This window comes from Nerophis ophidion, linkage group LG04, assembly GCF_033978795.1.
Source record: "Nerophis ophidion isolate RoL-2023_Sa linkage group LG04, RoL_Noph_v1.0, whole genome shotgun sequence".
In the NCBI taxonomy this organism is placed as follows: Eukaryota; Metazoa; Chordata; class Actinopteri; order Syngnathiformes; family Syngnathidae; genus Nerophis; species Nerophis ophidion.
Window position 1 is genome coordinate 12,776,494 of NC_084614.1, and position 21,309 is coordinate 12,797,802.

The following is a 21,309-nucleotide window of genomic DNA, read 5'->3' on the forward strand; positions in this document are numbered from 1 at the left end:
TTTCTCACACAATACTTTTATTTCCACATTTAACCACACTAATTAAAAACAAATAGCTGAGAGTGTGAAAGTCATCTCTGGTCTGACTTTTCCTGAAATACACGCTGCTCAAATTCTTCAATCCTCTAGACGATTTGGGGAGAAAGAGAAGTGGAAGGGTTAGGAACGGTCGGCCTAATCAGAGAGTTGCAGAATGAGCTGGTTGTTACCAAGGCGTTGGGAAGGCAGGTCCCAAAAGCCTCGAGCACTATGTTGAACTCTTTTACCGATTTCTCATAGTCGTCAAAAGACAGTCTGTCGTCGTTGTCGTGGTCCTGTGCGTGCAGATGTTGTTAGCTCATACTTACTGTGTTGTGTTGTGTTGCTTCCCTCTCACCATCCTCTTGAGTGTGATCTCCACCAGGTCTTTGATGCCGTCAAAGGGGTCCTCCTCTCCATGCAGTCGCAGGCAGTTCCTGGTCATCAGCAGCATCTCCTCTCTGGAGATGTGTTCGTCGCCGCTCAGGTCGTACACACGGAAACAGTCTGCGAGAAAAGGCGCCCTTAGCCCGGTGGCTATTTCGCTGTCAATTTTGGTTTTCAAACTTACATCTGATTTTCTCATCCAAGGACCCACGGAGGAACACGCACAGGCCCTCCACCCACTCTTTGACGCTGATACAGCCGTCACTGTCTTTGTCAAATGACCTGAAGACTGGAAAACAGAGTTTTCCACTTTGAAATAAGAAAGGTGAATGTGAAAGCAAGTGAAAGTTTATTACTTGCATTAATAAATCAAAATGATTTATATATATATATATATATATATATACATTAGGGGTGTGGGAAAAAATCAATTCGAATATGTTGTGTGATTCAAAATAGATTCTCATTTAAAAAAAATCAATTTTGTTTTAATCAATCCAACAAACCACTACACAGCAATACCATAACAATGCAATCCTGCTGAAATCCTGTGTTGAATTAAAACAGAATCGTTTTGAATCGGAAAAATATCGCTTTTGAATCGAGAATCGCATCGAATAGAAAAAAATCGATATATTATCGAATCGTGACCCCAACAATCGATATTGAACCAAATTGTGGGACACCCAAAGATTTGCAGCCCTAATATATATATATTAGTGGTGTAGGAAAAAATTGATTCGAATATGAATCAAATCGTTTACGTTGTGCGATTCAGAATGGATTCACATTTTTAAAAAATCGATTTATATTTTTTGTTATTAATTTTTTTTTTTTTAATCAATTATAACAAAACAATACACAGCAATACCATAACAATGCAACCCAATTCCAAAACCAAACCTGACCCAGCAACACTCACAACTGCAATAAACAGAGCAATTGAGAGAAAACACAAACACGACACAGAACAAACCAAAAGTAGTGACACAAAAATGAATATTATCAACAACAGTATCAATATTAGTTATAATTTCAGCATAGCGGTGATTAAAAATCCCTCATTGACATTATCATTAGACATTTATAAAAATAATAATAAAGGACAATAGTGTCACAGTGGCTTACACTTGCATCGCATCTCATAAGCTTGACAACACACTGTGTCCAATGTTTTCACAAAGATAAAATAAGTCATATTTTTGGTTCGTTTAATTGTTAAAACAAATTTACGTTATTGCATTCAGTTAATAAAACATTGTCCTTTGCAATTATAAAAGCTTTTTTTTTTTTTTAAATATACTACTCTGCTAGCATGTCAGCAGACTGGGGTAGATTCTGCTGAAATCCTATGTATTGAATGAATGCAGAATCGTTTTGAATCGTAAAAATATTGTTTTTGAATTGAGAATCAAATCAAATCGATATATTATCAAATCGTGACCCCAAGAATTGATATTGAACCGAATCGTGGGACACCCAAAGATTCGCAGCCCTAATATATATATATATATATATATATATATATATATATATATATATATATATATATATATATATATATATATATATATATATAAACCCCGTTTCCATATGAGTTGGGAAATTGTGTTAGATGTAAATATAAACAAAATACAATGATTTGCAAATCCTTTTCAACCCATATTCAGTTGAATATGCTACAAAGACAACATATTTGATCTTCAAACTGATAAACTTTTTTTTTTGTGCAAATAATCATTACTTTAGAATTTGATGCCAGCAACACGTGACAAAGAAGTTGGGAAAGGTGGCAATAAATACTGATAGAGGAATGCTCATCAAACACTTATTTGGACCATCCCACAGGTGTGCAGGCTAATGGGTAACAGGTGGGTGCCATGATTGGGTATAAAAACAGCTCCCGAAAAAATGCTGAGTCTTTTACAAGAAAGGATGGGGCGAGGTACACCCCTTTGTCCACAAATGCGTGAGCAAATAGTCAAACAGTTGAAGAACAATGTTTCTCAAAGTGCAATTGTAAGATTTTTAGGGATTTCAACATCTACGCTCCATAATATCATCAAAAGGTTCAGAGAATCTGGAGAAATCACTCCACGTAAGCGGCATGGCCGTAAACCAACATTGAATGACCGTGACCTTCCATCCTTCGGACGGCACTGTATCAAAAACCGACATCAATTTCTAAAGGATATCAATCTCTAAAGGATATCACCACATGGGCTCAGGAACACTTCAGAAAACCACTGTCACTAAATACAGTTTGTCGCTACATCTGTAAGTGCAAGTTAAAGCTTTACTATGGAAAGCGAAAGCCATTTATCAACAACATCCAGAAACGCCGCCGGCTTCTCTTACACATCTGTGAAGGCACCATTATGGCTGAAAGGTACATACAGGTTTTGGAACAACATATGCTGCCATCCAAGCGCCGTCTTTTTCATGGACGCCCCTGCTTATTATTTCAGCAAGACAATGCCAAGCCACATTCAGCGCGTGTTACAACAGCGTGGCTTTGTAAAAAAAGAGTGCGGGTACTTTGTGGCCCGCCTGCAGTCCAGACCTGTCTCCCACTGAAAATGTGTGGCGCATTATGAAGCGTAAAATACGACAGCGGAGACCCCGGACTGTTGAACAACTGAAGCTTTACATCAAACAAGAATGGAATAGAATTCCACTTTCAAAGCTTCAACAATTAGTTTCCTCAGTTCCCAAACGTTTATTGAGTGTTGTTAAAAGAAAAGGTGATGTAACACAGTGATGAACATGCCCTTTCCCAACTACTTTGGCATGTGTTGCAGTCATGAAATTCTAAGTTAATTATTATTTGCAAAACAAAAATAAAGTTTATGAGTTTGAACCTCAAATATGTTGTCTTTGTAGTGCATTCAGCTGAATATGGGTTGTAAAGGATTTGCAAATCATTGTATTCTGTTTATATTTACATCTAACATAATTTCCCAACTCATATGGAAACAGGGTTTGTATTACTTGTACCTTCTATATACCTTATTTTACTTTCTATTTATCTTTTTTGACCTTTTACCTTATATATTCCTTCTTATGCCTTGTATTTACATTCTAATGACCTTCTTTTATTTACAACCTTTACATTCCGTTTAACTTCCAATGACTTGTGTCCACCTTCTTTTAACTTCAATTCACTTCTCTTACCTTCCATTTATCTTTTACCTTCTTTGACCTTCCATTCAACTTGTTTGAACTTGTTTTATGCGGTAGAGATTTCATAAATGAGGAGTTACACTCAACAAGCGATTAATCGGAGCAAGAGAACTCAAATCCAAGTGGAATTATTGGATGAGTCAAATTGAAAGGAGAAGGGTAAACAATGTCATAACAATGCCAATAGTGAGGTACGTGCACACATAGGGCCCTATGGGTGCTTTAGCCCCTGCCCTTTTTTGCCTCGTCTTAAAAAGTGCCCTCTGCCTGTGTGTGTGTTTTTTTCTTTTTCTTTAAACAACATTAATAAATTCCTGTTAGGAATGTAAAAAAACAAAACAAAAAAACAGCGCTACAAAAACTCCACGTTTTCTTGTAATACCGGGTTGTTTGAGCCAGCGCTTCCGCCAGAGAAAGAGAGAGGGCGAGTGAGTGAATGAGAGAGAGAAAGAGAGGAGAGAGAGCCTACAGACGTGACAGCGGAGCAACTTGAACCTGAGAATTATGGTCTAGTCGCCGTCCACTTATTCAGCATCTAACATGGGTAATATTTCAGAAAAACGCTGTATTATTCTATTATTCAATGTGTCAGCTTCTGTTTTTGCCGGACATCGGAGCACGGCGCATCAATTGAGCACGGCACATCTATTCCGCACAGAGCAGAGCGGATCGTGCGGGACAGGAAGTAGTGTACAAAATACAAAATAAAACACCGTGTTAATTTTCAAAATAAAATGCACTGTGTTTACGGCGGATCACATTTCTCTCACAGTAGAGGTTTAGATATAAAGTTGTATTGCGTTTCAGTTGTTTAGTCTGAGCATTAAGTGAGAAAGACCATAAGTTACAACTTGATGGTGTTTTCATCAAGTTAAGGGAAGAAGGACAGATTTTCACATTGAAGTTTTTTCCATTTGGGTATTTTTTTTTTTTCCGAAGTTCATGTTGCACTGTTCAATGTTCAATATTAAAGTGCTTATCTTTAACAATAAATAGCCTAATAATAAACCAGTGTTTTGTTGCTTTTCATGTCTTCCAAGCCTATGATAATGTGAATAAACTCATTATGACAATAATTTGTTGACACAAAAAGAAATGGCAATCACTTTTACCTACAAAGGACAATAAGCTAAGTAGTTAGCTTCCTATTAGCAAATTTAATTTTACATTAATTTCCATATTGTGTAAAGGACTAAAAAAAATGTCCTGCCCTTTTCTGACTTTGAGCCCCTGCCGCTCTATAATCATGTGCACGTCCCTGCCAATAGTTACAGATAAGACCGTAATAAATACAGTTAAACGCGCCAAACAATGAAAAAAGGTAAGCAGTGGAAAAATTAAATAAGTTGGCACAACATACGGGCTTCACGGTGGAAGAGGGGTTAGTGCGTCTGCCTCACAATACGAAGTTCCTGCAGTTCTGGGCTCAAATCCAGGCTTGGGATCTTTCTGTGTGGAGTTTGCATGTTCTCCCCGTGTATGCGTGGGTTCCCTCCGGGTACTCCGGCTTCCTCCCACTTCCAAAGACATGCACCTGGGGATAGGTTGATTGGCAACACTAAATTGGCCCTAGTGTGTGAATGTGAGTGTGAATGTTGTCTGTCTATCTGTGTTGGCCCTGCGATGAGGTGGCGACTTGTCCAGGGTGTACCCCGCCTTCCGCCCGACTGTAGCTGAGATAGGCGCCAGCGCCCCCCGCGACCCCAAAAGGGAATAAGCGGCAGAAAATGGATGGATGGAGGGCACAACATACAGGAGCTGGCACCTGTTCCATGTAGACCTGGCCTACCTCTCTCCATGATGGTGTCGTTGGTGAGTCCAAAGTCGTTCTTCAGAATGCCTTTGAACCTTCTTTCGTCCAAGTTGTCGCTTTTCCCGGCGCTGTTGGGCTGGCCCAGCAAGGAGTGGAACTCCCGAATGAGGCACTCCACCTCCATTTTGTTGACTTTGGCAGACAGGACAGGTTAGGTTAAGTTAAGTTAAGTTAGTGTGCGGTGGCGGCCGGCGAAACAGCGCAGGATACTCACAGTGGACCACATTTTTGGAGATGGCCTTGGCGAGGTTCTGGATCAACCTCTTGGACATGTCTACAGGGGGCGACCTGGATGGGCCAGAGAGGCAGAGGGGGAGCGGAGTGGACGTGACGTGGCCTGAGCAAGCACCTGGCCGACAGGTCAAACAAACACAAACACCTTTTACCAAGACCAGCTTTCTAAAAAACACCTCACAAAAGTACACTTGCTGAAAGCTGGGACATCATTTATTACAGGGGGCGCCAAGGCGGTGCCCGTAAGGACCAGATGAGTCGCCCGCTGTCCTGTTCTAAAAATCGCTCAAATAGCAGCACTTACCAGTGAGCTGCCTCTATTTTTTTACATTTTATTTATTTACTAGCAAGCTGGTCTCGCTTTGCTCGACATTTTTAATTCTAAGAGAGACAAAACTCAAATAGAATTTGAAAATCCAAGAAAATATTTTAAAGACTTGGTCTTCACTTGTTTAAATAAATTCATTTATTTTTTTACTTTACTTCTTATAACTTTCAGAAAGACAATTTTAGAGAAAAAATACAACCTAAAAAATGATTTTAGGATTTTTAAACACATTTACCTTTTTAACTATTAAATTCCTTCCTCTTCTTTCCTGACAATTTAAATCAATGTTCAAGTAAATTAATTTTTTATATTATAAAGAATAATAAATACATTTTAATTTAACTCTTCATTTTAGCTTCTGTTTTTTTGATGAAGAATATTTGTGAAATATTTCTTCAAACTTATTACGATTAAAATTCAAAAAAATTATTCCGGCAAATCTAGAATTTCTTTTAAAAAAAATTTTCTGGAAAATCTAGAAGAAATAATGATTTGTCTTTGTTAGAAATATAGGTTGGTCTAATTTGTTATATATTCTAACAAAGTGCAGATTGGATTTTAACCTATTTTAAAACATGTCATCAAATTTGTAAAATGAATCTAAAAAATTACTAATGATGTTCCATAAATTCTTTTTTAATTTTTTTTAAAAGAAATTCGAATTAGCTACTTTTTCTTTTAATTTTTTTCTGTTAATTTTTTAATTTTAAAGAGTCCAAATTGAAGATGAACTATGTTTCAAAATTTTATTTTCACTTTTTTCGTGTTTTCTCCTCTTTTAAACCGTTCAATTAAGTATTCTCTAAAAAAAACTTTCCGCAAAAGGAAAAAAATGTACGACGGAATGACAGACAAAGATACCCATTTACATGTATAGATTTTTTTATTAAAGGTAAATTGAGCAATTTGGCTATTCCTGGCAATTTATTTAAGTGTGTATCAAACTGGTAGCCCTTCGCATTAATCAGTACCCAAGAAGTAGCTTTTCGTTTCAAAAAGGTTGGTGACCCCTGATTTATTACTTATCCAATTCTTCCTAAATTTAAAGAAATATCATTTTAAATTATTGATAACCTTCTAATGACTAATGTTATATAATATTCATACTTAAAGGCCTACTGAAAGCCACTACTAGCGACCACGCAGTCTGATAGTTTATATATCAATGATGAAATATTAACATTGCAACACATGCCAATACGGCCTTTTTAGTTTACTAAATTACAATTTTAAATTTCCCGCTGAGTTTCTTGTTGAAAACCTCACGGAATGATGACGCGTGCGCGTGATGTCTTATTAGCCCAGCACCACACACGGCTAAAAGTCGTCTCTTTTCATCGCATAATTACACAGTAATTTGGACATCTGTGTTGCTGAATCTTTTGCAATTTGTTCAATTAATAATGGAGACATCAAAGAAGAATGCTGTTGGTGGAAAGCGGTGGATTGCAGCTGCCTTTAGCACCGAAATACAGCCGGTGTTTGTTTGTTGTGAAGCTTTTACACAGAGCGGTCAAGAGAACATGTTTCTCTACGTCAACCAGCAAGTTTTTGGATGGGAAAATTGTGATATTAAGTCGGCTCTTACCGGAGACTTCAATGGATTATGGGACCTCCTCCTGTAGCTGTCAAAAAGGCAGCTGTGATCTTGGCTCCTCCATTGGCTTCTCTCAGAGACACTGGCGTGCACCGCAGCCATCTGACTTTCAGGTGTGACTTTATAATCTCACTAAAACACTATGAACACAATAAGCAGATAAGGGATTTTCCAGAAGTATCCTAGTAAATGTGTGTAATAACATCTGAATCGCTCACAGTGCCGTACGCTTTTTTTTTTTTTTTGTGCTTCACTCTAACTTTCCTCATCCACAAAACTTTCATCCTTGCTCAAATTAATGGGGAACTCGTCGCTTTCTCAGTCCGAATTGCACTTGCTGCTGGTGGCCATGATTGTAAACAATGTTCAGATGTGAGGAGCTCCACAACCCGTGACGTCACGCGCACATCGTCTGCTACTTCCGGTACAGGCAAGGCTTTTTCATTAGCGACCAAAAGTTGCGAACTTTCTCGTGGATGTTCTCTACTAAATCCTTTCAGCAAAAATATGGCAATATCGTGAAATGATCAAGTATGACACATAGAATGGACCTGCTATCCCCGTTTAAATAAGAACATCTCATTTCAGTAGGCCTTTAAAAGTCAATTTCTTAAGGTGAAACCTAAATTCTCGCATTGTATTCATGATTTTTAATTATTATTTTGTTGGACACTGAATATTTCGCATTTGACTTTTGCCAACTTGTTTTTTGTAACATTAAATTATGCTGACAATTTGAATACAAACGTGTGAGCAAAATTTGTGTTTAAAAATTCAGTCTGCAAAAACTATTGTAAGTAAAAATTGGTGTAAAAAATTGAATGTGTAAAAATTCAGCTGCAAAAAAAATTCTGTGTAAAAAAAAAAAATTATTGTATTGCAAAAATTGTATTAATTGTATTGTAAAAATTGTAAAAACTAAATGTGTGAGCAAAATGGATGTTTAAAAATTCAGTCTGCAAAAAATTGGTGTGAAAAATTAAAGTGTAAAAACTCAGTGTAAAAACAATTAATTGTATAAAACATCAGTGTCTAAAAATTCATTGTAAGTTTACAATCATGGCCACCAGCAGCTAGAGCGATTTGGACCGAGAAAGCGACACTTTCCCCATTAATTTGAGCGAGGATGAAAGATTCGTGGATGAGGATAGTGAGAGTGAAGGACTAGATACAAAAAGAAAAAAAAAGTTTAAAAAAAGGCGAGGGCAGTGAAAGCGATTCAGATGTTATTAGACACATTTACTAGGTTAATTCTGAAAAATCCCTTATCTGCTTATTGTTACTAGTGTTTTAGTGAGATTATATGGTACCTGAAAGTCGGAGGGGTGTGGTGACCGCCAGTGTCTCCAGTGGGAGGAAGTAATAGTCCGCAGCTGCAGGAGGACGCAAGCTCCGCTCATAACTACGGTAAGAGCCGACTTATAAGCACAATTTTCTCACCGAAACCTGCCGGTTGACATTTTGTCGGGAACCATGTTCACTTGACCGCTCTGTTCCATAATAAAGCTTCACCTTTGGGAATGTAAACAATGAAACACCGGATGTGTTTGTGTTGCTAAAGGCAGCTGCAATACACCGCTTCCCACCTACATCTTTCTTCTTTGATGTCTCCATTATTAATTGAACAAATTGCAAAAGATTCAGCAACACAGATGTCCAGAATACTGTGTAATTATCCGATTAAAGCAGACGACTTACAACCCGAGACGTCAAACGCACGCGTCATCATACCGACGTTTTCAACAGGACACTTCGCGGGAAATTTAAAATTGCAATTTAGTAAACTGAAAAGGCCGTATTGGCATGTGTTGCAATGTTAATATTTCATCATTGATATATAAACTATCAGACTGCGTGGTCGCTAGTAGTGGCTTTCAGTAGGTCTTTAAAACACTGTAACCTAACAAACTATTTTTTTAAACGCAAATGTTAACTTATCCAATGAAATTGTCAGCATAATTTGGAAAAATAATAAACAGTTACAAAAATTGTTGTTGTAGTCCAGTCATTGTGAATATATATTATCTGCCTGTTCAATTACAATAAATGATGAATAAAACTCCTCGATACCTGACTGAGTACCGTCATCGTTTCGCCTTTACATCCACCGGGTCCACACCTGCCCGTCAACCGGCTGCCTTGTTACCATGGTAACCCAGGTGGGGGCGGTGTGAGCACCGGAAGAAGCTGGTCCCGCCTCTTCTCGCTGAAAAAATTATATAGTGATGTGAAAAGAACAGTGCTAAATTAAATCAGCACTATTGCGTCTCAGTGCTTACGGGGGGGGGGGGGGGGAAACCGGGAGTGGTCCCGACAGGGCTTTGGTGACGTCATCGACAGGTCTGATGCGTCTGTGCGAGTGAGCTTTAGTTCACAAGGATCTGGCGGGAGTTTGGCGTCCGGCCGTGTCGCCGCCCGGCGCCTTGTTGACGGGAGTCCTGCCGCCCTGGAACGTCCGCTGCGGCGCATGCGCGTTACCACAACCCTCACCAGGTGCGTGAACAACGCACACCTTCGGACATCGGAAGTCCAATGTCCGATACAATGTACAGTTCGATATCACTCGGTGTGTCTCTTGTACGAAGAAAACTAGTTACGTTATTTGAAAACAACAATATGGGTGGGCGGAGCTATTCGACTATCGATATTGTTGATACTCAGGGCATCGGTATTGATTCGATACCATGAGCTTTCATTTCTCACCTGATGAGGATTTTTTAACTGCATTTTTTTTGTGTCGTTCATATTGTTGGGATTCGTTGTAATCATATATTTAGGTATTTATTTGCGTATTTATCATTTTAACCATACAAATGATTGCTAAATAAACTACAAATATCACTAAAGTAGCAGTGGTACTATTCAGTATCGTGGCCACTGTTTGGCTCAGCTCAAAGCAGCATATTGGATTAAACGACTAGTGGGTGTTGTTTTCTTAAACTTATTAAGAATATATATAAAACACTTGTTTAAAGGCCTACTGAAATGAGATGTTCTTATTCAAACGGGGATAGCCAGTCCATTCTATGATCATTTGGCGATATTGCCATATTTTTGCTGAAAGGATTTAGTAGAGAACATCCACGATAAAGTTCGCAACTTTTGGTGTTGATAAAAAAGCGTTGCCTGTACCGCAAGTAGCAGACGATGTGCGCGTGACGTCACGGGTTGTGGAGCTCCTCACATTGTTTACAATCATGGCCACCATCAGCCAGAGCGATTCGGACCGAGAAAGCAACGATTTCCCCATTAATTTGAGCGAGATGAAAGATTTGTGGGTGAGGAAAGTGGAGAGTGAAGGAATACGAGAAAAAAAAAAAAGTGGGAGCGATTCAGATGTTATTAGACAACTTTACCAGGATAATCTGAAAATCCCTTATCTGCTTATTGTGTTAACACTGTTTTAGTGAGATTATATGGTCGTACCTGTACAACCTGAAGGTCGGCCCTGCACCTTTCTTCAGCACCAGTCGACGGGTGGTGGAGATGCCCATCTCTGCCCTTCGCAAGGGACCCTCTTCGAAACACGATCTTTCGAAATGATCGCTGCATAATACACTGTACTTTGTGTTTGTGGTCCAATCCAACCGTGTTCGCTCTATAGTAAAGCTTCACCGTCATCTTTCAGGAATGTAAACAATGAAACACCAGTGTTTGTGTTGCTAAAGGCAGCCGCAATACACCACTTCCCACCTACATATTTCTTCTTTGACGTCTCCATTATTAATTAAACAAATTACAAAAGATTCAGCAACACAGATGTCCATAATACTGTGGAATTATGTGATGAAAATAGACGACTTAAAGCTGGGAATGGTGCTGGAACAAAATGTCCTCTACAATGCGTGACGTCACAAGCACACGTCATCATACCGCGACGTTTTAGCATGATTCTTCCGCGCGAAATTTAAAATTGCAATCTAGTAAACTAAAGCGGCCGTAATGGCATGTGTTGCAATGTTTATATTTCATCATTGATATATAAACTATCAGACTGCGTGGTCGCTAGTAGTGGCTTTCAGTAGGCTTTCAGTGACACAATTAAAACGATTCTTATGCGAAACAAAGCATCATCGGTATGTGTTGTTGAGTAGGCAATAATTATGTTTTATTTGTGTCGACTGATAACATTTAGAACGTTTAAATGGCCAAAAGAGTCATGCTTTTTTTTTTAAATGAACTAAACATTGAAATAGTAAATTAGCTTTATTAGCTTCCTCATCCTATTTATTTTGTGTGTTTCTATCTATTTAAGTACATCACACAACACAATACAGGTTTTGAGATGGTATTATGCTTGTGTTTGATTAAAGGGGCTGTTTGCAACATTTCTACGGATGTCTAAAGGGCGCTAACTTACCAATGAGTATATCCCGCCCGGTTTCCTGAACGTAATGACGTCACTACGTACGTGTGTAGCGTGCATGCGCTTTGGGTGTTGTTGGCTTATGATTTGGATAGTTACACTGTAAAAAAATAATCCTATTTTTATGATAAATTACTCTAAATTTGTATTGTAATTTTTCTATTTTTTTAAAAATAATTTATAAAACTGTAAAATTGCAGACATTATCTGAAAATAAACAATCCGCCTGTTGTTTTAAGTATTATGCCAGTAATGACAAACTATGTTTATTTCTATTTTTTTACAGAAAAACACCAAATAACTATACATAGCATTTTCTGTTTCTTAAAGGCCAACTGAAATGAGATTTTCTTATTTAAACGGGGATAGCAGGTCCATTTTATGTGTCATACTTGATCATTTCGCGATATTACCATATTTTTGCTGAAAGGATTTAGTAGAGAACGTTGATGATAAGGTTCGCAACTTTTGTTCGCTAATAATAAAGCTTTGCTTGTACCGGAAGTAGCAGACGATGTGCGTGTGACGTCACGGGTTGTGGAGCTCCTCACATCTGAACATTGTTTATAATCATGGCCACCAGCAGCAAGTGCAATTCGGGCCGAGAAAGCGACGAGTTCCCCATTAATTTGAGCGAGGATGAAAGATTCGTGGATGAGGAAAGTTAGAATGAAGCACTAAAAAAAAAAAGAGAAAAAAAAAAGGCAATTGCTCCAGGCGACGGCAGTGTGAGCGATTCAGATGTTTACTAGGATAATTCTGGAAAATCCTTATTTGCTTATCATGTTGTTTTAGTGAGATTATAAAGTCATACCTGAAAGTCGGAGGGCTGCGGTGAACGCCAGTGTCTCTGAGAGAAGCCAATGGAGTAGCCAAGGTCACAGCTGCCTTTTTGACAGCTACAGGAGGAGGTCGCATAATCCACTCAAGTCTCCGGTAAGAGCCGACTTAATATCACAATTTTCCCATCCAAAAACTTGCTGGTTGATGTAGAGAAACATGTTAGCTTGACCGCTCTGTGTTAAAGCTTCACAACAAACAAAGAAAAACCGGCTGTGTTTCGGTTGCTAAAGGCAGCTGCAATCCACCGCTTTCCACCAACAGCATTCTTCTTTGATGTCTCCATTATTAATTGAACAAATTGCAAGAGATTTAGCAACAAAGATGTCCAAATTACTGTGTAATAATGCGATGAAAAGAGACGACTTTTAGCCGTGTGTGGTGCTGGGCTAATATGTCCGCTACAAACCGAGAAGTCACGCGCACGCGTCATCATTCTGCGACGTTTTCAACAAGAAACTCTGTGGGAAATTTAAAAATGTAATTTAGTAAATTAAAGCGGCCGTATTGGCATGTGTTGCAATGTTAATATTTCATCATTGATGTATAAACTATCAGACTGCGTGGTCGCTAGTAGTGGCTTTCAGTAGGCCTTCAAATTACTTTCAAATTCATGTAAAATTACAGTAATTATCTTTCATTAAATATGGAGTTTGTTATATAAAAGTCGATGTCCATACTAACAATCTAACAGTTTTACATGTAATTTTAAGGTAAAGCTTATTTTTCTAAATATTTATGTGTATTTTTACATTCAAGTTGAAAAAGATTTGTAGCCTGTCATATAAAGGTTTATGCTCATACTAACAATTGAACATTTTTCTCTGTAATATGATTGTAATTATCTCCAATTAAATATGTAGCTTGTTATATTCAAGTTTTATATGTAATTTTAGGGTAAATCTGAGTTGTTTTTAGTTTGTGTATTTTTACATTGAAATCAGTAATTAAATATGTAGCTTGTTATGTAGAGGTTTATGCCCATACTTATAATCTAACAGTTTTCTCTGTAGTGTAAAGGTCAATCTTATTAGTTTACTCGTACTTATATAGTGTGTACCAAGCACCTGGGATGTCATAGTACATACAACCTCGTTTGTATTTACGGTCAAATCTCTCGTGCTTATACCGTAGCTCGTTTGAGTCGAATCCACCATTTTGGAATATGGTGCAGTTTGTCTCTGTATGGTCCATTTTAATCCAGCTCGCTTTCACATTGTAAACAAATACTTTACACGACAAGTGTATCTACCTAGCCCCCACAATGCATTGCCCCAATGTAAAACAATTGTGTGCTGTTAAACCAATAATGCTAACATAAGCTAGCTCAGAGTTTTCAACCACTGTTGGATACAGTCTGCTGTGCGTGGGAGATTATCTAATCACACCTATTTGGGTTAGAAATATTTTTTGCAAACCAGTAATTAAAGTCTGCAAATTATGTGTTGTTGTTGAGTGTCGGTGTTGTCTAGAGCTCGGCAGAGTACCGTGTAATACTGTTAAATATCAGTAGGCGGCAGCCGGTAGCTAATTGCTTTGTAGATGTTGGAAACAGCGGGAGGCAGCGTGCAGGTAAAAAGGTATCTAATGCCTAAACCAAAAATAAACAAAAGGCGAGTCCCCCCTGAGAAAAGTCATTGAAGATTAAGGAAGGCTATGCAGAACGAAACTAAAACTGAACTGGCTGAAAAATAAACAAAAACAGAATGCTGGACGACAGCAAAGACTTACTGTGGAGCAAAGACGGCATCCACAAAGTACAACCGAACGTTACATGAAAATCAACATGGAAACAGCGGGTGACAGCGTGCAGGTAAAAAGGTGTCCAATGCTTAAACCAAAAATAAACAAAAGGCGAGTGCCCCTGAGAAAAGTCATTGAAGCTTAAGGAAGGCTATGCAGAACGAAACTAAACTGAACTGGCTGCAAAATAAACAAAAACAGAATGCTGGACGACAGCAAAGACTTACTGTGGAGCAAAGACGGCCTCCGCAAGGTACAACCGAACGTTACATGAAAATCAACAATGGAAACAGCGGGTGACAGCATGCAGGTAAAAAGGTGTCTAATGCTTAAACCAAAAATAAACAAAAGGCGAGTGCCCCTGAGAAAAGTCATTGAAGTTTAAGGAAGGCTATGCAGAACGAAATTAAAACTGAACTGGCTGCAAAATAAACAAAAACAAAATGCTGGACGACAGCAAAGACTTACTGTGGAGCAAAGACGGCGTCCACAAAGTACAACCGAACGTGACATGAAAATCAACAATGTACCCATAAAAAAGGATGAAAACAACGAAAACTTTCTTGTTTGCTAAAGTGGGCGGCATAGCTCGGTTGGTAGAGCGGCTGTGCCAGCAACTTGAGGGTTGCAGGTTTGAGTCCCGCTTCCGCCATCCTAGTCACTGCCGTTGTGTCCTTGGGCAAGACACTTTACCCACCTGCTCCCAGTGCCACTCACACTGATTTAAATGTAACTTAGATATTGGGTTTCACTATGTAAAGCGCTTTGAGTCTCTAGAGAAAAGTGCTATATAAATATAATTCAATAAAACAAAGTAGATGCGGTAAATATCGCTCAAAGGAAGACATGAAACTGCTAGAGGAAAACACCAAAAAAAAGAGAAAAAGCCAGCAAAATAGGAGCGCTGGATAAGAACTAAAACTCTACACACAGGAAAACAGCAAAAAAGTCTAAATAAGTCAAGGCGTAATGGGACAGTTGGTGACAGTACACCTATTTTGAGACAAGAGCTATACTGATGCATGCTTGATTATGCTTTAAAGTCATCCAACAATTGCGACAACTTTTTACTGTCAACTGAGTTTCGTTTTTTTAATGATTTCTGCTGGTGGTGTGCCTCTAGATTTTTTTTAACACAAACAACGGCCTTGGCTCAAAAAGTTGGAAAACACTGAACTACCTAATTGTGTTTCTGTTGTGTTTCTTGCTTTAAAAAAAGTTAACAATGAGCAAGTTACAAACAGCGCCTTCAACTGTGTGCACGTGTCTTAATTTTTAGCGTCCCCTCTGCTTGTAGGTTTTCAGTTTTAACCTTTTTATGGTCAATAAACCTGCGGACAAGAGGACGTTTTCAGAGTATTTGATCTAGGAATGGTGTAAGATATTTGCACGTATAGAGGGCAGCACAGGTTTTAATTCTTGTCTAAAAGGCTCTCAAACTGTCTCTTTTTCCCACCAGTCACACACTCTGGCCTTCACAATCCCAGCGCTACACATGACATCCTGGCCGACATCATATACAAACTAAAATCACAGTAAAACGACGGCTTTAAGGCAGAAAATAATACAGCCTCCATGAGAACAGAAATGGACGACAGCACAGAAAGCTCACTACGGACAAACTCTTCCATTTCGCATGCTTCAACCAGGTCAAAAGCTTCCTCCACCGAGGCTGCAGCTGCCTCCACCGAGGCTGCAGCTGCCAGAGCACGTGCAAAAGCAGAGGCAGCCAAGGCACGTCTGTCTTTTGCGCAAAAAGAAATGACGCTCAAGGTGGAAAAAGCTCAACTGGAAGCCGAGATGGACATGCTCTCACTGCAGCAGGAAGCAGCGGCGGCACGCGCCGAGGCGGAGGTCCTGGAAGCTGCGGTTGAAGGAAGCGACCGAAGCGGCTCCTACCTTCACATCAAGCAGTCGTTTGAACTTCCGGGCGACATGTTAGACCACACAAAAAAATACATTGCAAATCAGGCCGAAGAGAAAAGTCGAGGAAAAGTGGACTCTCCACAGCAACAGCCTTCAACATGGAATGAACATAAAGCACCGAGTGTGAACTCCATTCAACAACCACATCTACAGACGGGGCACAATGAACGCAGAGTGCGCTTTGCTTCTACACCTCAGCAAATAACACCTCCACAGCTGCAAGTCTCATCAGTCCCAAGCCCATCTTCAAACATACAAGACGATTACCAAAATTACAAGTCAAGGTACAGTCCTCCTTTCCATCCCATGTCCAGCCATACTCCTTGTCAGCTCGTCTACGACCAAGTAAACGCGGTGGACTTTGCGAGATTTTTAGCTCACCGGGAGCTAGTCTCAACGAGCCTGGTCAAGTTCAGCGACCAGCCATGCGATTACAGGGCATGGAAACAGTCCTTTGCGAACGCAGTCAGAGGCCTCAACGTAGCGTCCAGTGAGGAGATGGATTTGCTGGTCACGTGGCTAGGGAGGGAGTCAGCTGAGCACGCCAAACGCATCAGGGCAGCCCACGTCATCTCCCCGGACGAAGGTCTCAAAAAGATATGGGATAGACTGGAAACCTGTTACGGCGCGCCTGAAATGGTGGAGGATTCACTGTTTCAGCGGATCCACAGCTTTCCCAAAATCATTGACGGAGACTATTCAAAGCTCCATGAGTTGAGTGATCTTCTCATAGGATTGGAGGCAGTCAAGGCAGATGGACGCCTGCCTGGCCTTGCATATTTGGACACGGCACGTGGGATAAACCCATTGGTTCAAAAGTTACCATTCAACCTTCAAGAAACGTGGCTCAACGTTGGAACAAACTACAAACTCCAACACAATGTATCATTCCCCCCCTTTGAGGTTTTTGTTGACTTTATTGAAAAACAAGCTATAATTAGAAATGACCCAGGCTTCAAATTTGCGTGTCAAATTGACATCCCAAAAGCAGACGAAATCCAATGGAAGCAGATCCAACATCGAGAAGTCTCAGTTCACAAGATCGCTGTCCAGTCTACTGACAAGGCTGATGATCCCGAAAAGCAGTGCCCTATTCATGAAAATCCTCACCGGCTCCAAAAATGTCATGCCTTCCATACAATGCCGTTTGAGCAACGCCAGGAATTCTTGAAAGAGAATGTGATGCATTTTAACTATTGCACATCCACTCAACACACAGCAAAAAACTGTAAATGTATTCATAAGTGCACTGAGTGTGAGAGTGACAAGCCCATTTCTGCACATCATCCTGGACCATTACCGTGGATCCAGGTGCCAAGCCTTCTGCCACAGCAAAGCGGCGAGCAAGACCCAGAACCTTCTGCGGAGGTCAGCGTTAGCTGTGCAGAAGTATGGGATGCTGATCAAAGTGACAAATCCTGCTCAAAGATCTGCCTTGTCAAAATATATCCGAGTGGACATCCTGACAGAGCCTTGAAGGTTTATGCAATCATCGACGAGCAGAGCAGTAAGTCCCTTGCTCGTTCAGAGTTCTTTGAGATCTTCAACATTCAAGACCCTTTCTCTCCACACTCCCAGCGAACCTGCTCCGGAGTGACAGAAACCGCAGGGAGGAGAGCTTCAGGCTTCAAAATTGAATCCATGGATGGAAAAGTGTGCCTCTCCTTACCAAGCCTCCTGGAATGCGATGACCTCCCTAACAACAGATCAGAAATTCCAACCCCTAATGCTGCAGCTAACCATACTCACCTCAAATCAGTTGCCAACCTCATCCCAGAGCTGGATCCAAATGCATCCATCATGCTTCTCCTCGGGCGAGACATTATCTCTGTCCACAAAGTGCGCAAACAAATTAATGGGCCACGTGACGCTCCTTATGCTCAAAAACTTGACCTGGGATGGGTGATAGTTGGGAATGTATGCTTGAGCGGTGTTTCACAGTGAATCATTTCAACATTATTACCACCGACCCAACAGTCTTAAAACCTTGCCCTAACGTCTTTCAAGTGAAGGAGAGACATGACCAAAAAAAAAGACCCTTTTGAGTAGCCAGACACCTCTGTGGATGCAAAGATCCTCCCGAATGTCTAAACATTAAAAACTACTGCAGTGATCAAACACATTGGTTGTCAACGTTTCTCACAAATCCTCCAGCTGGAACTCACTGATTCATGCTATTGCTTGGTCCCCCTCACAATTACTTGCCTCTTTCAGATGAAACCTGCAGTAAAAGCTAATGGCTGCCAAGGCTGGCACCATTGCTTCACAGCAACTGCTATTTAAGAACCTTCTGCATGCTAAGAGGACCGTCGGTGTGGTTCAAGAGTGCCTCTACCAAGAATGGCAAAAAGCTTTCCCAAGAAAGTAATCTCAAAGCTTTAGATCCTTTCTTTGATGCCGATGGTCTGCTAAGAGTTGGGGTCGCACACAGAGAAGCTGAAATCCATTCGGAGGAGGACTCTCCTTTAAACTTTAGCTCCTAGCAAACACCATATTTCCACACTTCTGGTCAGGCAGTACATCAGAAAATACAACACAAGGATACAATCCAAAGAGGTTCATTAGGTCTTCAAACAATTATGTAATTTGTTATTCTTATGACAACCTTAGGGGAAGGCAACAGTTGTAGCCGAAACCGTCAGGTGCGGAAGTAAACAGGTCTGGCTATACGAATAAAGTATACAACACCAGGGCAGATTATTCACTGAAGGGGTTCCGCAGGCTGCTGTATTTTGGATTGTTGGTGGTAAAAGATGAGTAAGCGGTGTGATCTATGGATGTGTCACAGGCACCAAACTTGCCATTCACCAATGTCGGGCTAGATGTATTCAACCCTTGGTCAGTGTCTGCATTCTGTACAAGGGGTGGGCTGTGCGATATACCTGTATGAGTAAGAACTGTGCACATAGAAGTCATTCAATCATTAGACATGTCATATTTCATCAACGCCTTAAGGCTTTTTCCTTGCTATCAGGGGCCCAGTAAAGATAATCCCTTGTAAGAGTTTAGGATTCCATCTAACATTGACAACACATCTGTGGAAAAGTTCTTGTTCAGAGTTCCTCATGCATCTCATATGGGTGGGCCATGAGAGAGGACGATTGGTGTGGCAAGAAGGATCCCTGAGGCCACCAGGTTCCTGCAGCTTGGAAACTCAAAACAGACCCACGAGGGACTCCAGAGGTGGCTGCTATCATCAATGCCAGGCCTCTCATAGCAGTATCCACCGACCCAGATGACGCCCAAATACCCTCACCAGCAACACTTCTTACAAAGCGGCGACTGGGTCAAAGACCACCACAAGCAACAGTTAGGCCAAGTCCAGCATCTGGCCCACACAGTACCTATCCACACTTTAGCTATGAAAAACTTGGGATTCACTCCAACTTAACCTATTGCCTGGAAGTGTAGTGCTGCTCAAGAATGACCAACGGAAGAAAAACCGTTGGCCTTTAGGACTAATAAATACTGAACATACGTCTTCCAAAGCAAAGATGGCAGAGTTTGTAAAGTGGAGATAAAAGTCTCCAGAAAGGATGGGACCAAAGTGTTCCTGCAGCTGGTCACAGAGACAATCCTGCTTATGGCACCAGAGAAGCCCTTTGGATAGTCTGGTAGGGGCTGTTAATATCTGCCAGTCGGGGGAGTGTTCTGTCTCGTAATTAACTGTTTGTACGTGTTTTGTTTTGAAGCATCGTTTCTGCTCGTGTTTTTAGTTTTACCCTTTTTTATGGTCAATAAACATGTGGACGAGGTTGTTTTCAGAGTATTTGATCAAGGAAATGTGTAAGACTGAATTCCAGATGTACGTACATATCGAGGGGGCGGGAAAGTCATTAGATCATTCTAAACTCTTCACAAAAACATTGGTCGATACAATATTTTTGTCTACAATAGTGCCTTGTGCTCATAATCGTGATGACCATTCAATGACAATGAAAAACTTCCATGTGTAAAGTGTCGGCAATACTGGCCTGCTTCGACTCTGTATTGGAATGATACCAAAACACTGCCATCTAGCGGCTTAGCATGTAAACTACAGCAATAGGTTTCTCTGGTTTTGTTTAGTCCCATTATTATTCTGATTAGGCCTATATACAAACCCCGTTTCCGTATGAGTTGGGAAATTGTGTTAGATGTAAATATAAACAGAATACAATGATTTGCAAATCATTTTCAACCCATATTCAGTTGAATATGCTACAAAGACAACATATTTGATGTTCAAACTGATAAACATTTTTTTTGGGGGGCAAATAGTTATTAACTTTAGAATTTGATGCCAGCAACATGTGACAAAGAAGTTGGGAAAGGTGGCAATAAATACTGATAAAGTTGAGGAATGCTCATCAAACACTTATTTGGAACATCCCACAGGTGTGCAGGCTAATTGGGAACAGGTGGGTGCCATGACAGCGTATAAAAACAGCTTTCCAAAAAATGCTCAGTGTTTCACAAGAAAGGATGGGGCGAGGTACACCCCTTTGTCCACAACTGTGTCAGCAAATAGTCAAACAGTTGAAGAACGTTTCTCAAATTTAAGGATTTCAACATCTACGGTCCATATCATCAAAAGGTTCAAAGAATCTAGAGAAATCACCCCAAGTAAGCGGCATGGCCGGAAACCAACATTGAATGAGCGTGACCTCCAATCCCTCAGACGGCACTGTATCAAAAACCGACATCAATCTCTAAAGGATATCACCACATGGGCTCAGAAACATTTCAGAAAACCACTGTCACTAAATACAGTTCATCGCTACATCTATAAGTGCTTGTTAAAGCTCTACTATGCAAGGCGAAAGCCATTCATCAACAACATCCAGAAACGCCACCGGCTTCTCTGGGCCCAAGATCATCTAAGATGGACTGAT

General features: G+C 40.2%; 1 protein-coding gene across 2 annotated transcripts in view; it reads right to left on the bottom strand.

Annotated features, from left to right (window-relative positions):
• LOC133550923 (calaxin-like) overlaps window positions 1-21,309 on the bottom strand; it is a 22,453-nt gene continuing 1,144 nt past the window's right edge. The window contains exons 1-7 of one of the 2 annotated variants that reach the window (XM_061897082.1): window positions 9,631-9,761; window positions 5,616-5,750; window positions 5,378-5,533; window positions 590-694; window positions 377-525; window positions 210-314; window positions 1-125 (exon numbers count right to left, since the gene is read on the bottom strand). In XM_061897082.1, coding sequence (XP_061753066.1) covers window positions 72-125; window positions 210-314; window positions 377-525; window positions 590-694; window positions 5,378-5,533; window positions 5,616-5,673 — 627 coding nt within the window. In that variant the 5' untranslated portion in view covers window positions 5,674-5,750; window positions 9,631-9,761 and the 3' untranslated portion in view covers window positions 1-71. Of the gene's footprint in view, window positions 126-209; window positions 315-376; window positions 526-589; window positions 695-5,377; window positions 5,534-5,615; window positions 5,751-9,630; window positions 9,762-21,309 lie in introns of those variants that run through there. The other variant, XM_061897081.1, reaches the window with a different exon arrangement.